This window comes from Thermothelomyces heterothallicus (assembly GCF_042370625.1).
Source record: "Thermothelomyces heterothallicus CBS 202.75 unplaced genomic scaffold P884_scaffold_12, whole genome shotgun sequence".
Classification (NCBI taxonomy): domain Eukaryota; kingdom Fungi; phylum Ascomycota; class Sordariomycetes; order Sordariales; family Chaetomiaceae; genus Thermothelomyces; species Thermothelomyces heterothallicus.
Window position 1 is genome coordinate 250,103 of NW_027192573.1, and position 17,940 is coordinate 268,042.

At 55.1% G+C, this 17,940-nt stretch overlaps 4 protein-coding genes across 4 annotated transcripts; 2 read left to right on the top strand and 2 right to left on the bottom strand.

The window, feature by feature from the left end:
* Positions 1 to 1,941: 1,941 nt before the first annotated feature.
* P884DRAFT_269968 (uncharacterized protein) lies at positions 1,942 to 3,774 on the bottom strand (the record flags this gene model as incomplete). Its single annotated transcript, XM_069442312.1, has 7 exons — positions 1,942 to 2,143; positions 2,249 to 2,460; positions 2,544 to 2,854; positions 2,990 to 3,228; positions 3,288 to 3,315; positions 3,408 to 3,635; positions 3,717 to 3,774. The coding sequence occupies 7 exons, from the start codon at positions 3,772 to 3,774 to the stop codon at positions 1,942 to 1,944; spliced, it is 1,278 nt and encodes a 425-aa protein (XP_069297240.1).
* A 1,225-nt stretch (positions 3,775 to 4,999) lies between these two features.
* On the top strand, positions 5,000 to 7,841 carry P884DRAFT_269969 (uncharacterized protein; the record flags this gene model as incomplete). Its single annotated transcript, XM_069442313.1, has 3 exons — positions 5,000 to 5,172; positions 5,357 to 6,461; positions 6,504 to 7,841. 3 exons carry the CDS (start codon positions 5,000 to 5,002, stop codon positions 7,839 to 7,841), a joined length of 2,616 nt encoding a protein of 871 aa, XP_069297241.1.
* Positions 7,842 to 8,385: 544 nt separating this feature from the next.
* P884DRAFT_200963 (fungal-specific transcription factor domain-containing protein) lies at positions 8,386 to 11,686 on the bottom strand (the record flags this gene model as incomplete). Its single annotated transcript, XM_069438327.1, has 4 exons — positions 8,386 to 10,051; positions 10,109 to 10,844; positions 10,914 to 11,442; positions 11,510 to 11,686. The coding sequence occupies 4 exons, from the start codon at positions 11,684 to 11,686 to the stop codon at positions 8,386 to 8,388; spliced, it is 3,108 nt and encodes a 1,035-aa protein (XP_069297242.1).
* A 1,520-nt stretch (positions 11,687 to 13,206) lies between these two features.
* P884DRAFT_201304 (fungal-specific transcription factor domain-containing protein) lies at positions 13,207 to 15,366 on the top strand (the record flags this gene model as incomplete). The annotated part of the gene is made up of 6 exons (XM_069438350.1): positions 13,207 to 13,279; positions 13,334 to 13,353; positions 13,417 to 13,517; positions 13,586 to 13,810; positions 13,868 to 14,473; positions 14,529 to 15,366. The coding sequence occupies 6 exons, from the start codon at positions 13,207 to 13,209 to the stop codon at positions 15,364 to 15,366; spliced, it is 1,863 nt and encodes a 620-aa protein (XP_069297243.1).
* Positions 15,367 to 17,940: the final 2,574 nt, after the last annotated feature.

A 17,940-nucleotide genomic window follows, 5' to 3' on the forward strand; every position in this document is an offset into this window, starting at 1 on the left:
CTATTATAATATCAAGTACTAAAGTAGAACTTCTGACGCTCTCCCTTATAGCAAGAGAAGCTATAGCGCTTAAAAGGCTATTTATGGATATCGATCTTAAGCTCGGAGAACCCTAGAACATCTACTACGATAATTAGCAAACAATTAGACTAGTAATAGCTAAGAACGAACGTATTAATACTTGCCTATAGTATATAGATATCTATAATATATAGTTATACTAGGAAGTAGTAAAAGGAATGTTTAAAGTAATATATTTACTAACTAGTTAGATACTAGTAGATAGGCTTATAAAACGACTTAGCTAACAAGCTTTCGAGCACTAGAGAGTACTCCTTAATCTTTAGGATATTAATCATAGGCTTATATAACTAGGGGATAGAAAATAAATCAAATTTACAAAATAAAATACTACCTAATACTCCCTATCTACTACTATTAGCTATCGCTAGGATTAATAGCCTTACCCTTGCCTTTATCCTTCCTAGGTGACGATAAAGCACCTAACGTGTCATTAGATACACTAATACAAATATCACAACCCTCCTTGATTTTACCTAGCTAGTAGAAAATGTCATATATAGAGTAGGCGATCTTTGTAAAACACGTAAGTTTAGCCTTATCAACCTTATACTCCTCTATATTATCCTTAACTTGCTCAGAGGAAACGCTAGCACGTTTAAGGTTATTCTGGAGAACTATATATAACTTCTTAAGATCCTATATATAACTATTAGTATCTCTATCTTACCTATATATCAGGGGTAGAGGGTAGGATCTAGGGACTTATAGAAGCCTTAGCTCTATCTAATAGAGCCTTTGTCAAATCCTTTACTAACCCGACATAAGAAGTAGGACTATTTTAATCAATATAAGTATTACAAGAGCTATTAGATATATAGGCAATTAACATATATATCTTTACACTTATAGTAACTATAGGTATAATAGTAATAGCAGGAGCTAGCACTAGAATGATCGTAACATTCGCCAAAGGAACGTCCTACCAGAGCCGACCATATATACATTCTATAGGGCACCTTACAAAGCTTACCAGCTTTAATATTACTATATTTAGTTAGCTCGAACGATCTTAACGTGACTAGTAGAGCGCTTAAAAACCATAATAGAATTACTATCATATTAATCAGAAGAAACCAAACTATATAAATTCGTTTAAAAACGCCAGATTCGCTAGAATCGCTAAAACACTACAAAATCAGTAATAGGAACACTTACAAGGTAGACCCTTTAGCACGCTTACGCTTTCGAGGCGTTATAGGAGCGGGAGTCAACCTACTAGGAGTTATAATACTCGTAACAGGCGTACCTAACGAGTTATCCATTGATTCGAGCGTAGGAGGCGTCATCTTATTATTATTACAATTAAAACTAATAATACTATCACTACTATGGTTACGATAGCTATATTTAAACTATAGCTTCAAAGGAATCGTTCTACTATACTCGACTCTTTTAGACTTCTAAATACGGAAGGTAGGCCCCCTAAAGGAGCTATCGAGGTAAGAGCAACAAAGGACATAACACTAGGAACAGTATTACCACAAAGCGTAGTTAAATGACTACCGCGTTTAACTAGGGGGTGTATCGGAAGCTGTAGAGCTTCTAAGCGTATTAGCCACACGTTTGCCATAGCTATATAAGGCTATTTAACGCATTGGCCAGTCCCTTTGTCCATAAATACCACTCTTTTTGTCTCCTTTATAGATAGTTTCAACAAGGTACTCTTTTCCTTCGTATAGCCACCTACTACAGACACTGCTTTTAATGCTCCCGGAAGCTCATCACTGCGTTCGACACCCAATAATAATCTAAAAGCAGGTCTAGGAAAAAGAGAAGAAAAATAAAAGAGAAAATAAAAGAAAGTCACTCTCTAACCAGTCAGTCCTAGCGCCTACGACTAGAACCCTTAAAATTCCATCAATTCCTGTAATGTACTCCAAGATAGTTAGAGTTGTGGTCGTAGATGGTAGGCATCTCGATTGAACCTTCTTTCTCTTTTCCCCTCTTCGAGCATTTCCAGAGACAGAAATAGATGGGAATCAAGACAACCAACACAGCTAGAGCCACCGCCATGTAGCCAAAGATCAGCACCATCTTGTGCTCGGAGAGCTTCAGACCCCTAGTATTGTACCACGTTAGTCTGGCTCATTTATATCTCGCTAGGCAATCGAACCATGATCTGCCGGGGGGTTGGGGGGGAAAGGAGAGCGCTATTGACACTTACAGTCCAACATTGACCAAGAAGAGCACCCATATCGTTCTGCACGTCCACCGATGGATCATGCCCAGCAGGTGTGTGTTCTCGGGCGGCTGCTGGCCGCGCTTGTTGGCAGAACGCTTGATCCACGAGAGGGCAATGCCCCAGACGAACATGATGGTCAGCGTAACAACGGCGAGCAGCCCGAGGACCTGGTGGCCGGTGCGGAACCGCTGGGTCTATGAGCGGGCAACTCCCCGTCAGCCGCTCACCCCTTTAACACCACCCAAGAAGAGAACGTGGATGGGGAGAGACGACATACCGCGACATGCTCTCGGCTAACCATGACGCCCGGCACCAAGGCGCCGATGACAAAGGCAAAATACACAGTCGCCGTGAGACCGTGGACCCAGGCCCACCTGACTCCGAGGGCTCCCGCGACCAGCGAGTCGAACGGGGCGACGGCGAGCGCCACCAGGGCGTACAGGATGCCGTGGGCCGTCGCGGCCTTGTTGCTGTCCTGGACCAGCCCACGCTCGCCGGACAGGACCACGTCACTCGAGTTGCCACCCGAGATGCCCTCTCCGATGCCCCCTTCGCCTGTGGCCTTGCGGAGGTCGATTTCAAAATTGCCTGTTGATTTAATTAAGGTTTGTTTCCCCCCCTCCCCCTCTCGTTAGCCACGATCTGTGGAAGAGGGTGCAAATGAAACAAATTAAAAAAAAAAAAGAAGAAGGAAAATGACGGGATTGGAGGGGCTGGACGGACCATAGGCGACATGCCGCCGTATCCGGGCATCGAGGTCGTCAGTGTTGAGGGCAAGCTCAGGCCCGACGGCGAACATCATGCTGGCCGTCCGTTCGACTCCGGAAGCGGAATTGGCTGTGGCATAGGGCAGGCAGCGGCGGCAGGTGGCGTTGACCACCATGTTGGAGTTCTCTTCGTCGACGCTCGTGTTGTGGATAACGAGCTGAGTGTCAGGGGAGTAGACCGGCTCAGTGTTGCCCCTGGGTTAATATGGGATGAGTTGGGCGAGTCCGGACGCATAATGGCGGAATTTTCTTACCTAGCCTTGCGCGGACTCACAGTCACACCTGTGATGGTGCCCTGGTGTTAGAATCTTGAAGAGAGAACCCAGGAAAAAAAATAAGAAAGGGGGGGGGGATGGGGTCGGGGTTCGGCTCACTTTCGCGGTCCGCGGACGGGTACATGACGAGCATCAATGCATCTGACATGGTAGCTCCGAACCCAATGGCCGTGTACTGGTACCAGTCCGGGGTCAAAACGTAGAAGTTGATGTCGTCCGACTCGGGAGGTACATTGAAGGAGGCAATGGTGTCCGAGTCGAGGACGAAGAGTGTTTGGACGGCTGATTGTGCTCTGGCGAGCTGGAACTCAAAATGGGCGAGGAGGCCTTTGATTGTTAATATTTAGATGCTAAGATCTGAGCTTTTCTCCCCTGCGAAGGTATGTCAGGTTGGGAACTCTGACTTACATAGAACCAGCCATGGCCACTGCCATCTTGGTGTTAATCCTTGCCTTCTTGACGACATGCTGAATTTGGCGAAGGCTAATTACCCCAGCGAACATGAGATGTTGAGCACGGTCAGCATCAGCAATGCCGTTTGGTCGATGATGAATTGCGCGCGGTTCGGCTTCTGAAGCTGAACAGTTTCGACTCTCAACTTTCAATTGCGCACGATGGCCAGTTGAAGAAGGATGGAAATGGAATCATGAACATTGCGTGCGGGGTGGAGGGAACGAAGATAAAACTCGCCATTCTAGGATGCCAACCGCTACCATGCAGCAGTTGCACAACATCTGTTGGTGGGTATGGCGGCAGCAGTTGATGAACATCCATGGAAAGGCCCCGTTGATGCCGTCCAAGAGGGCCACAAGACTGCCTAGCAATTGGTTGTTGCAAGCGCCCAGGAGCGGGCGGCTACGGTGCACCCAATCACGTCTCCCGGCTCGAAAGAAGGAGGGATAAAAATACCGTTATCCAGAGTCTCGCATGTCGCTAGATTTCGGTACGTCATGCATGATGCATTCTTTGTTCACGCGTAGTGCATTTCGAATTTGAAAGTTCGCAGTACTCGGTCAGCCATTCTCGACTTTCCGTTGGGTGCGTAATTAGGTATGCGTTCGATTCAGGTCAGGGCCGTCATAGCTAAGCCAAGTGCGCCCTCTCTTCGGCAGAACAGAAGAGGGGTTAGGGTTGCCCCTGCTACATCTCGCTCCCTGCAGGTTGGCGCAGCTGGATCTCTGCTTATTATAATCCGTACCTACTCTACACAGAAAGAGCCTCTCAATCTATGGAGCTTGCTTTTGCATCCCCTTTTAGAATCGCTAGATCGTATGCCGGCAGATCTGTTCTCGGGTTGGCACGTGATGTTTCCATCCAGATGTGCGCCGCGCGGGTGGTAGTACCTGGCCGCGCCGGGTCGGAGATGAAGGCAATTGATTGAAACCGTTGTTCTGCTTTTGGGATTGCTTCGCCGCCTGCTCTCGGGGGGAGGCTACTTTCATCTTCCGGTAACGACCCCGAGCGGTGCCGATTAATCAAAGGCGGTTTCGGTGCGGATGCAATTGTCAACTGACTCATCGACTTCTCCCCAAAATCCCCGCGCTCCGCGTCCCAGAAATTTGGAGGAGAGCCCACTGCCCGCCCGCTAATTACCCGCTGCCTTTGCTTTCTCCCGTCCCACTGCGCCGCCGCGACCCGCCTGAGCCGCAGTCGCGCATATCTCGGCCGAGCTCTGCTTCGACCGACCGGAGATGCCCAGCAAGCAGGTGACGGAGCTCGTCGGCGACCAGGGCGGGCATCCCAGTGACCGCTCGCCGTCGCCGTCGCCGTCGCAACCGCTGACAGCCACGAAAAAGCCCCCAAAGCTCAAGGTTGCCCCGCAACCACCACCATCGCAGCAGGTGCTTGTAATCTGTAGGAATAAGTGCGCTTCCTTCCCGCCCCTGCCTCGTCAATCTCCCCTCCCCTCCACAGGTCGCCATGTCGCCAATCTCTCTCCCACCGTCCAGTACCAGCTCAATTCTTTCCACCGAACACCAGATGTTGCGCTGAGCTCTGAATACTCTGAATACTGGCGAAGCGACGACTAACCCACCGCGGTCTCGCAGACATTGGCGCTACATCTCTTCGTTCCACGGCCCATGGCTTCAGCTGCCCCCGGAGATTCTCGAGACCATTGCCAATACGAACTATAACACCCCGAGACCGCGGCCCATCGACCCGGCCGTCTTCTTTGACCTGGTCAAGATCAGGCGGCTCGTCGACGAGGCGACCAATCTCACAGTTCGCGCGGCCAGCGGCGTGGCCTCGATCGGCCAACGGGGCATTCCCGGCGGCGGTTCCCACCATGCAGACATACTGGGGTTCGGCTATGGCGCCCGCCCGCCGCCACAGACGAAGCTCAGCGCGGAGAGGAGACACCGGATGAGAGAGCAGGCAACGCAAAAGCTGATGGAGGCTTACTGGTTGGACGAGATTGCCAGCAGCGTCGCGACTATGCAAAGCGCCTCTTCCCTCGAGGAGGTGGCCTCCCTCGTACTTCAACGCAACCCTCACGACGCCGATGCCAAGTACGTCCACTTCTTCCACGAGAAGATCCCGAGCCGCCAGCTGGCCGAGTGCACGAGCCTGAGTCCGATAAACGACATGATTGCCGCGAGGCCGTCGAACCCGGCACCTCTCAGGACGAGGGCCATGGTGCGCATTTTCAAGGGCGATTATCAGGGCGCAGTCGACGATCTGACCGAAGCCCTCAAGCTTCATCGCCTGTACCGCCCCGCGCATGCGTCGCCGAAGCCGTCACAGGAGTCCCGGCAGCCGGAGAACCTCTTGCACGGGACCCGTCGGAGGCAGGAGGATGTCATTTTGAAGCCGGAGGACCAGCCAAGCAGTTTGGAGATGCAATTGCTCTTTCAGAGAGCGGGCGTTTATCTGGCCATCGCTTGCCGATACGTTGCTGTTGCCTTACCGGCCGGCTCAGCTCCAGCCACCGGACATGCTGATGGCGGCGTCGTCGAGACCGGAGCTACGGAGCGGCTACCCAAGGAGGAGCTGTCGGCAGCGGAGCAGAAGGCACAGGTGAGAATGGCCGAGGCGAGGAAGCTCGTGAGATTGAACGCAAAGCGGGCATTGCGCGACTATACCGCCTACCTGTCCTTCTTCGAGTATTCGCCAGACCTGCCCATCGAGGTCGCCGACGACTTCGCGCGCAAGGTAAACTGCGCCGTGAATGGCGCCAAACCACCACGGTCCCAGAGCCACCTGTCCGGGCCGCGTTCGCCGTCGGCCGGTGAAGGAGAGCCAACGTTCCCGCCTCACCGTGTCTACGCGCTCTCGGATCTCTTCACGTCCTCCCCTCCTGCTGGCCTCCCCCCCTACCCGGTCACGGAAATGGTTCCTGAACCACCCTCCCCGGGGCCTGTCCGAACCACGACCGAAGCGTTGACGTGCCATCCCCTCCTCACCGACGCCCTTCATGCCCTCCTGCTATGCCACTCCCTGATCCAGACGTCGGCCAAAGAGTTGCTGCGCCACGCCAACATGGTCGCCCGCCTCACCCGCCTCGCCGACGGCTATCCCGTGTTCCAGTCTAGCAGGTGTCCGGCGCGTGCGGACTGGATCGAGGTGCTGCGAGCAGGTGGCAACTGGATCCAGCTGGTCGGTTCTTGGGAGGATCTCTGTGCGCCGGCTCCCCTCCCGCTTTTTCAGTGCTCCGGAAATGGCGCCACACCAGTGCCGCTCTCCGTCCCACCTACCCGGCAACCCAAGGCTCCGACCACCCCGGGAGACGACAGTGGAAGTACGGCCCCGGATGCCTCAGCGGCTCCTGGTAGTGGCGATAAGCAGCGCAGGGACCGCATCCACCAACAAGCTGTCTTGGATGCCCTTGGCGACGACCGCGTGACGGACGAGTCCGCGCTCCGCTTGGCCATTCGCGCCCGCCAGTTGCGCGCCGAACACGATTACCGTCTGGATAATGCCGCCGCGGCGCTCGATGCGAAGTTCCTGAGCGGCGAGTTGCGCAGTGAGGCACCGGGCAGCGCACTCGGCGGCTATCATGCCACTTCAAAAGCGAGTTCCATGGACGCTACCGTCACAACCCCACCTGCGGCGACTGATAACGACGGCAGCAGCGAAGCCATTACCGCTACCGACCCCCAAAAACCGTCCGCGGCGGCCTCGGCCCCAGTTCCAGCCTCGTCGCCAGCATCCGCGGCCGTATCTGCCGGCGCCGCTACCACTACCACCAGCACCACCAGCACCACCAGCACCACCACCACCACCAGCATCCGTCGCCGTGCCCACCCGTCGTCCCAATTCGACGATGGGCGGGACTACTACCCCATCTCGTCGGAACGCGCGAGCGTCATCGCCCGCTGGGTCACACAGGCGCCTCCCCCTAGTAGGAGCACGGAGCTCGACGCAGGTGAGGGAGGGGTGCGCAAGCGGAGGAAGAAGCCCGCCAAGAGGGTCGTCGTCGGCGTCGTCGGCCCTGTCGGAAGTGCCTCGGAGGGTCCCGTTGGTGGTGGTGGCCTCAAAGGGGGTGCGGCAGTGGAGCATGACGAAGCCGGAAATGAAACGGATGCTGCGTAGGGGACACTACGTGATGCAGCCAAAGTAGATTGGGGAAAAAAAGAAGAAGAAGAAAAAAAGGACGAGACTGTCTAAGTGTTGTCTTGACACACGTTTGGCAGAGTTGACCAATAGTCTAATTGTAGACTGTAATGTATGTCGCCGTCGTCAAAAGCGGAGAGGTCTGACTAGGACTTTGCTGGCACTGCGCCCGCCCGACCTGGACTTGCCATGAACCACAAAATCTTGGGCCTCAACTTCGACCTTGGGGCCGCGGGAAGGGAGGGGGGTGGGGGGGGGGGTGTGACTTTGTATCTTCAGAAACGATGTGCTACTACGGAACCAAACCCAACATGGAAAACCAGGTATCGAGGAAAGGGAATCGTCCAGCCAAAAACAACAAGGAACCGACCCCATTCTTGCCGACCTTTCTTCCCCAGCCTCAAAAAGCGCCTTCCCCCCACCACGAATGATTAAGTATGACCCTGATATATGTGAAATACTCGATACCTCCATCCCGCCCCTCGATCAGTCTTGCCGCAGGGAAACCAAGTTCAGCTCTAGATCAACCCCATTGAACTCCATTTCCTCCCTGCCCTTGGCCGGGCCCTCCCATGCCCATGCCCATATTCAAGAAACTATCAATGTCACTCTTCCCCTCCGTCTCCAGCATGTCCATCAGTTCCAGCTGCTGCTCTTGGCTCAGACTGCCGTGCCGACCGATCAGGAAAGAGTCGTAATATTCGCCGCCGCCGAGTCCCGGTCCGCCGGGGCCGAGACCCATGCCCGCGGGACCGAAGCCTCCTTGACACTCCTGCTGCTCGGCGCCGAAGGCCACGTTCCAGCTCGCGTTCATCGATGGCGTCGGCAACCCGCCCGCGTGCCCGGTTCGCGCCCCGTAAGGGCCCGGGCTGTTGCCGTTCGGCTGGAACCCCGCAGTGAACGGATTTGGCGTCGCGTTCCAGAAGGCCGGGCCGCCGCTCATCCCGCTTGCGTAGACGTGGGGCGGTACGAATTGGGGCAGTGGGTTGTACCAGTCTGCCGGTGCATGGGACGGGGGCGGCCGCTGTTGGGGTTGATGTTGTGAATGTGGTTGCGGTGGTGGTGGAGGGGTGACGAAGGTGGATGGCGGTGGTTTTGGCGCCTGATGGCTGGGTTGTTGTTGCCGCTGCGGCGGTTGCTGCTGTTGCTGTTGCTGCTGTTGCTGACTGAAGTTTGAGGCTGGAATAGGTTCCGGACGCCCATCCTTCCCTTGCATCATCGGTGCAGGTGTACTATCGGGAACCGGAGCCAGGCTGGTCGGATGGACATTGGGCGTTTGCATAGGAGTCGCCTGCGATGCTGTCGGCGCATGTCTCGTAGATGGGGGGTGAACGCCGGGATGTGCAGATGCCGGGGCAAAGGATTCCGGTGGTGTAGGCAGCGAGGTGACCGGTGACGAGGTGACGGCTGGCTGGGGCTCGTGCTTGGGCATGTCTAGAGGTGGCGGCGGAGTAGCTCCCATGCGGGCTGGAGCGGGGTTCTCCTTGGAATCAGGGGCGAGGCTGGACAGCCGGCGGCCGTTCGAGTCCGTCGACGGGCTCATGAAGATAGAGTTGGAGCGGAAGGAAGGCTGGCGCCGAAACGGGGACGAATCGTTGTCGAAACCGTATTGCGACGCCAGGGTGCCATTGGGGACGTCGAAGACGTATCCAAATGGAGACGAGGTGTTGAAGAGTGGGGCGGCCGACTGGGGACCAGTTTGGCGTGTCGGGGTGTTCCTGGAGGTATCAGACTCGGGGGATAAGGGACCGGCGCGAGACACCGGGGTCCCGAGCTGGCTGCCCGATGGTGGAGAGGGAGTTTCCTCGCCAACATCGTAGCTCTGCAGGCAAGCGTTGGCAATCACGGTGTACAGCTGTACCGCGGACGAAGACCCCGGCCAGCGGTCGGAGAAGATCTTGATCGCCTCGAGAGCAGTGGCTGCAAGGTCCTGCACTTCCTCCTTGGAGTGCTTGGTGCGGACATCTGGGTACGAAATAGACCAGAGAAGCGCGTTTAGCGAGGCGTAGACGCTCAACAAGGACTCCCAAGTAATGTCAACGGTGCCGTCTTCGATCTGGCGAGAAGTGATGTCGATGATGGAGCGCGAGCTATCAAAGCACTTCATGGCTGCGTTAACGGTCGGCTTGGGTATTTGCGGAGAGGGCCGGTATAGCGAGATGACCAAGTTGTGATAGCACCCATCGAGCCTGCCAAACATCTGGTTAGAGTCGGATACTCGATCGGCTAGACGATGATGTACCTACCAAGGTTTACACCATGGAGGCTTCGCGGGACAGTCTGCGAGCCAATCCTTGAGCCTCTGCTCCATCTGAACGAACCAAGGATGTGATTCGTGAGAAGGCTCGGCGCGTTTCTTCTCGTAAAGCACCCGGCGAATTTCGGCCTGAAGAAGCCGCATCTTGCAGAAGTGGATGGCAACCGTCTTCCTCTCACAGATCTTGTCGGAGCGGATGCCTTCTGGAGTGATGCCGTCGTCCACGATCGTCTCGAAGAACTTGACGTTCATACAATCATCGGCCTTGGCAAACCCGTTTGGCCGGCCCATAGTGTTGGCCAGGCCGAATTCTTGCATGGTCACAGCCCAACTCACGCGCCTCCTCATGTCGAGCTCCCGTTGGTCGGAGACGCCCACGGCTATGGTACTCTCGTCCCCGAGGCCCATCTGCTGGCAGATTCTCGTTGCGAGTCCCGTCACATAGTAAGTAGCGGCGCGCGTCGGGGTCATGAGGGAATACTGCCCAATCAGGACGAGGCACTGGAGAGTCTTCAGGTCTTGGGGACGGACGACGTCTTCGAAGCGGCGCATCGCGTTCAGGTAATAGCTGTCGGGCAAGCCGGCGTACTTGCCAACCCTTTGCAGGCTGATGGCCACCACCATGTTCACGACAAAGTGCTTGTACGGGTCCGAATCGCCGGCAAACACAGCATTGACGTCCTCCTCAAAGACCTTTTCATGGAGGACGGGTATGAACACTTGGACTGATTGTCGTTAGTTAGCATCTCGAAGTCGCCGATCGATCGCACCGAGGGTGCCGGGGAGATGCCTACTTCTGTCGTTGAACGTCTTGACCAGACCGTCGACGATCTCTCGGCTTGGGAGTGCAGATGCAGGAATGATGCTGTGTGCCGGGTAGCTCTTCTTCCTGCCCGAAGGCCCACTTATGCTCCCCATCACCACGCTCTGCATGCGGTCTCTCTGTTCGGCCCGCCTCGCGAGCACCTCGGGGATCAGATTGGCTATCCTCCGCGACTCGGCATATCTCTTCGCCTCTTCCATCAGCAGTCGGGTCATGGCGGTGCCGCTGCTCGGCCCGAGATAGCGGGGAATCTCGTCCGGTGCATCGAGGCGAACAATGCCGCCGGGCCAAACCATGTCCTCATGGTCCTGCGGGTAGTCGCTTTCCTGGTCGGTGTACTGCGCGAGTTCGGCCTCCAGCTGGCGCACCTTCTTCTGCAGACTGACGACATAAGAGCGGTTGATTCGCTTCCCTTTGGCGCTGTCGTAGTACTCGCACGTCGAGCCCGATCGTTCGCAAGGCAGGCAGCGCGGCAGGGCTGGGTCGCACCTCGTCTTTCTCTGAATGAACCATGGCTGTCAGAGGACATGAACCCGGGCGGTTTGCGCGAGACTCAGTGGCCCCTACCTGGCGACATCGGCAACATGCCGTTAGTGTATGCGCGACCCGGTGGGGCGCATCATGCCCGTCCCGTTCGGGGCTGTCCCATGGGTAAGGGCCGGGCACCGGAGGTCTTCCGGGGAAGAAGTGCTGGGGCGGGAGCACCGAGCCCAGCGACTGGTGGAAAACGGCGGCAGGGTCCATGAGTACTGCCGCTCGGCCCGTCCCCCTTTGGGAGCCAAGGGGTCGTAACCGAAGGCTGCGGTGCTCGAGCGGTGTCTTGGTTCAGGATGCCGCCGTTTGGTCACAATCTGGGAAAGAATCGGGGTTCGGTTGTATCGACTCTGGGCAGAAATTGCGAAATTCCAGAGTTTTCTAGGTTCTGTTGCATTTCCGACTGCCTGAGAGGTTCACCGTTCCGCGCCCATGTTGTCCAAAGCCAGGTCGTGTGAGGGTTCTCCGTCGAGGCATTCGGGACAAGGAAGAAACTGGACCCGGCAGCTCGAAGTTGGGGCTGTTTCACTTTCAACAAACAGCCTTGTGCGCTATTCCTAATTGGCGGCCTGCGTGAAAACAAACCCTGCCCGTTTGAAGCTCTCGACAGTTTGCATGGACATCAACAGAGCTCTTATTGACCGTTTCCTTTTATCAGATTGTTTTCCTTTCCCCTGCCTGCCCTTGTTTTCATCGATACGCTAATTGCATCGCTCACTAGCTGGCGATCTTTGTTGAGAGGCGGTAAGGTAGGACGGGAAGATGGACTCGGTTTCCCCAATCGATGCGGGGTCATGGACCGCAGCGGGTGGGTTGCAGGGCCCCGTCCCAAGTCAATAACTAACCCCACTTCCGGGCCATCAGAGCTGCAGCAGCGGGGCTTCGATCCAACCTCGCCCCACCGAAGACATTTCAAGAGTGTGTGCAGGGTCTACTGCGTAAAATAAATAACAGCCTTAAGAGAGATCAGATGGTGTTCCAAGATAAGCGACGAGGCCAAGTAGTTTAGTCGCCTATAGCGCCCCTAGTTCCTGATCTAGTGTATAAGGCCGGAATCATGAGGTTGATCTCCCAAACATGCACCCACTATTCCAGCGAATCAGGTCACACGACGCACGGACGGATCTTCCCTTAACTTTGGTCACGGAAGCCACTGCCGATAGCCTTCCATATGCATCGCACTTTCCGCCGTACCTATCTCACCATAGCCGATCTTAATGAAGTTCAAAAAAGGAGCACAGAACGCGTGACTGCTTTCTTAGCTTGCAGCACCTTTCCCTTGCCAGTAGTACACGCCCTTCTCGATTTGGACAGCGACTTTGCGGAAAGCGACTTGCCTGGGAGCTCAATCGTCTCTGTTGAGCTTGCGAAGCTCTACAGGTATCCTCAAAGCAAGAAGCCATACTACACCCTGGAGTTCCCCACCCACTGCGCCCGGCTCAGGTCCTCCCCTCACGGTCCAGTGCACCTTTTCTACAGCCTTGATCGCAGCTGTCTTAGGTTGGATAGAGAATGTCTGACGGGGTCTGTGGCGTTCACCGGACATTGGGCACTTGTTGAGCAGTATCATCAGCAGCACAACCTCAGCTCAGACTCACTATACCAAGGACTGATAAGCATTGGAACGAACACCTCAAGCGGAGGTTTGAGCTAAGTCTATTTAAATCTCGATCAGGTCGCGGGAGCGACGGGAGAACAGCCCCCGGGCAATAGCGGGGCCATCCTTCGCCATGACGTTCCGGTCCAGCTTGGCAGACACTCCCCTCCTCAAGGTGTCTCGACCAGTATCTGCATGTTCAAGGTGTAAGTAGGCCCTCCCAAGTCTGCTTCTCGGGGCCCAACTAACAATTTCCCAAGGCCGTTCTGCCAAAGTCAAGGTGACTGGCTGACCCACTCTGTTTGGGCCGGCTTGAACCCATGACTAACCCGCCGCCTAATAGTGTGACAACAAGCTACCGGCATGTACTGCTTGCGAGAAGGCGGGCCGTGAGAAGGAGTGTACTGCTGCCAATGACCAGTTTGCTCGAGGAAAAGAGAGAAGGTAGGCAGGTTCCTCTCGCGTCATCTCACCAGGAGTGGCAGCTGGCTAACTGCTGCCTCGCCGTCCAGCTACGTCGCTGCACTGGAGCTCAGGATAGAAAAGCTAGAAAGGAGGCTCAGTTATGCTCGCTCCACGAACGCCTCGATAGCTCTGCATGGCCCTGATGAGCCTCCAGCTGCTGACCCCAACCGGAAAGATTCACTTGCCTTCATCCGGGCTGCCATCCACCGAAAGGCTGCCCGGACCCAGGAAAATGCCGACATCAACGCCCTGGTGTCAGACTTTGGCTACTTGTGGGTGCAGCATTTGCAGACACTGTGTCCCGTATCTTAATCTAAAGCCTGTTGCAGAGCCGTTAATACCACCACCCGCGATTTCGAGCCGTCGGAATCGAACATGACCTTCGCACGTCTAGTGCTTGCGGCTGCAACAAACGAGCCCGTTCCGGAGCCCAAGTCAACGAGCCTCCCTGCGGAATCGACCGCGAGGGCCCTTGTTCAGTTCTACGAAACCAGCATTCTACCCCTATACCCAGCATTTCCCGCAACAACGCTTCATGCGTTGGTCAGCGACCTTTATCAGGAACACCCGCGACAGATCAGGAGTTCGGAATATTGGTTGTTCTGGATGGTTCTTGCCATCAGCTCTGCTGCACAAAGCCGGAGACGTGAAGATGAGCATTACCTGAATGGGGTCGAGTTCGTGGGGCGGGCATTGCCGCACGCCGACAGAGCCCTTCGGCCAGGTTACGGGACCCAGGTCCAGTCTCTGTTACTCCTCACACAGTATTCGATGCTTGACCCTGCCCACTTTGACAGCTGGCATCCGATAGGTTTTACCTGCCGTGCCGTCGTCGACCAAGGTTTGCACCAGGATCCGCCGCATACCCAACAGATTAGCCCTGCCGCTCTGGACGAGCGCCGGAGGATCTTTTATTGCGTCTACGCCCTGGACAGGTTGGTTTTCCGTGTTATCCTTGTGCTCCCGAACCTGAACTAACATCCATGTTAGAGCGATCAGCATGGTCCACGCCCGTGGCTTCTCCTTTTATGACGATGCCGTCTCCGTGGCACTGCCCTCGTCGACTCTGGCAAGCGGCACGCTTTCGGGCCTCTCAATGTCGAAACCGCCAGCAGATCCGTCTATCCCACTGTTCAAGCTCCGCCAGTTGCAATCAGCGTGGTATCAGACGCTATACCAAGGCAACCCGACAGAATCCCTTCCAAACGCCACTTCGTTCATCTGGCAAAAGTGCTTCGAGATGTGGGAGTGGTCCGAGAGGCTACCAGTCGATATGTCGGCCCCGATCCGTGAGATGCTTGATCTGGAGCTGCGTTACAGCTACGTCTACTGTATCGCTTCCACCGCCAGGGGTGCTCAGGTCTCGGCTTATGGAAAGCTGTTGATCTTCGACCACGTCATCTCGTACGTTGATAAGATGTACGACATCGCCAACCTGGCTGAGAAGGCGGCTTTTTATACGTATCACGACGCCCTCAGGGTTTTCTTCATGGGCTCGCAATTCGTTGCCGTGCTACGGGAAATTGGCGATCTGCTTCTGTCGGAATCTTCCATTCCGGTTCCCCCTCCGGCCCCTGGCGAAGTGTCGCCTCCTCTGCGGCCGGTGAGGCTTGATAGGGGTACCGGTGACACCTTGGATCGCAGCTTGCGATGTTTGGAGAGAATCAAGCTCACCCTGAGGCTGTTCGGCAACAGATGGGAACAAGCATTGTCCCTGATGGACAGCTTTGAAACCATATCTGGTGAGGTGTGGAAGGATTTCACGACAAGAAGAGCTGTTAGAGATGCGACTACCACTGGTCAATGGCAACAGATGCCGCATGCTTGATTGGAGCAATCCTTTGCCCAGTTGAACATCGCCGTCTCAGCCTTCGCCCAAGACACCTCGACGGTACAAATTGACGTAGCATGCCTGGCCATCGATTTTGATTTGAACAATTACGCAATAATACAGCTTCATCCCATGTCCCCGTGTCCCGGACAGACACAGCTACTCGTGTGCAAGATTGGCAGAGGCGGGAACTCCTCACTCGCTACGCCAAGTTAGTGTTGGCTTACTACCCTGATTCCTCGAAGGGGTTCGGGTATTCGGGTAGCAGCGAACAAGTTGCTTGAAAACTTATGATGGTCCTTCAAATGTTCGCGCACTCCTTCAAGCGACGTTTCATCGAGTTGGCTGAGATCCGAAGTTTCCATTTACGGCACCTCTCGCCAGGACTTCACCTCGGATGTCCAACAAATCCGGTTCGGATTCAACGGAATAAGCGGTATGGTTCTTCAAAGCACATTGTCGAACACCCCAACCAACCGGATCTTGCCAGCTTCTCCGGATGTCGGCTAGAAGGAGACAGTCGAGAAATATGATTATAACGAGCTTGAAGGGCGCCGTTGGTTCCTATGAGCAGCAGCGCCAGGACCGCAGTTGGCTTGCGACGCATACAAGGTCGCTGAGTGGTTGCGGTTGGAAATGGCAACTGGGGTCAAAATGACAAGCAGAATTTGAGGCGCTATGCTGCGTATGGAGGATGGCTGGATGATGGGTTTGCTTCTCGGGGAATATTCAGCCGTCACGTTCCCGACCAGCCGCTTCTGTCCCGGAGACGGGGACCGAGGCCAGGGTCATGCCGAACACCACTGTCTGGAGCCACAGTGGGATGTGGGTACTGCCAAGTTACCTTGGAATTCTCGTTTGCCAGCACAGAACTCGACAGGTTCGGGTAGAGAAACGAACGGGTGGGAATGTTGTCGATATATGACCTTGGTTCCGGGAAGTGTCGAGTCATACGATTCCTTCTACAGGTGAATAGCGGCTGCTCGCTCGTTGAACAAGACCGAAAAGCTCCCGTCAGTCTCAGGAATGTAGCCCCTTCATTTTCTCATATCCCGTCAAAGAAGCACCCAGGACTGCCCAAGGAATCATCGACATTTACCAAACCAACGACATGACCGATAAGCCGGGCATGACCCCGACACATAAATTCCAATCGATCTCACAGTGCTCGGGAGATGACGAACGAAATAACTGTGTAATGAGTAGTGGGCAGGGATAGGCTTTGAGGGAAGACACAGTCCAGTTGGAAGGGAACCCACCCCCGGTCAATGAAGCACAGGTGGCGAGTGAAGTACGAAGGCAAGAGTCGGGGAACGAGGCTCGCGGAGCTCTGTAGTATCGATCCTCAGACGGCTGAAACCACTCAGAGAATGACAGGCAATCGAGATGCGTGCCATCAAGGCAACGAGAAGATGGTCAATCACAGGCATGCCCCAAGCAACGTGATATCGGACGGCTCAGCAGCTGGCATATCCGAGGGGTCCAGCAAAGGCAACGACTCCGGCATGGGAAATTCTCGCCCTTCTCCACCTCCCACCTATGACCAGGGCCATCTCCTTGATCTTACGGTTCATATCACCCACAACATCTACAAATCTGCAACTGACGATACCTCTCGTATCAAGGCAGCCACTGCCGCGCTAGAGTTAGCCGCCGCCCTCCGCCCGCCCTCAGACGTAATCATGGGCTGGTTTGCCAGCATGTCTGTCATCTCGGCCGTCCGTCTCTTCATTCATTGGGGTGCTTTCAACATCATTCCGACCGGACCAGGGAAAAGCACCCCATACGGTGAGCTGGCGGGGCGTATCAATGCCGATGAGGGACTCCTTGGCTGGCTGCCCACCCCTTCCCTCCCCTCTCATTCACTATTACAAAACCATAACCATTCTCGACCCAAGCTGACAAGGGCTAGTCCGTGTCGCTTCGATGTTGACCTCCGCACACATCCTGCTACACCACCCTCCTTCACCAGTCTGCCCAGCCCCATCCCTTGCCCACACCCCGACATCACTACTTCTGCTGCCCCGCCAGCCCATGTCCGCCATGTTCTCTCTCATGTACAACAACGTTGCTGCCGTGTCAACCATTCCCCCGTCCTACTTTGACGTTTACGATCGAACGGAGCCACCGGGGCCCGAGCACGTCCCTACTTCCTACCTTGGCCGGCCGTCCGGAGGAGAGCTTTTGCTCGCTTCTCAGGAAGGATGAGACGGCGCTGAGGGGAGTTGGGGTTGCCATGCGCATGACGAGCAACGGTAGTGAAGCATTGCGGATCGGTTTGATTTGGGGCCTTGTTCATTACCTGGGGTGCACGCGTTAGATGGCGTATGCCCTGGCCGACCTAAGGTTGATAATATTAAATACTCGCAATCAGCCGTCGCAGCATTCCTCCCCTTGGTCCACCCGATCATGTCTGCTACCACGAGATCCAAGCGCCATAACTGTCTCAGTTGGCTCCCGGGAGCCTAAGCATCTAATTAGCAATAATTAGCCTCTTCCTCTCTTTTTTTCATCATCTTCCTTTTTGACTTGTGCGTGTGTGTGATGGGGCAGTTTCGTGGGTGGGCGGAG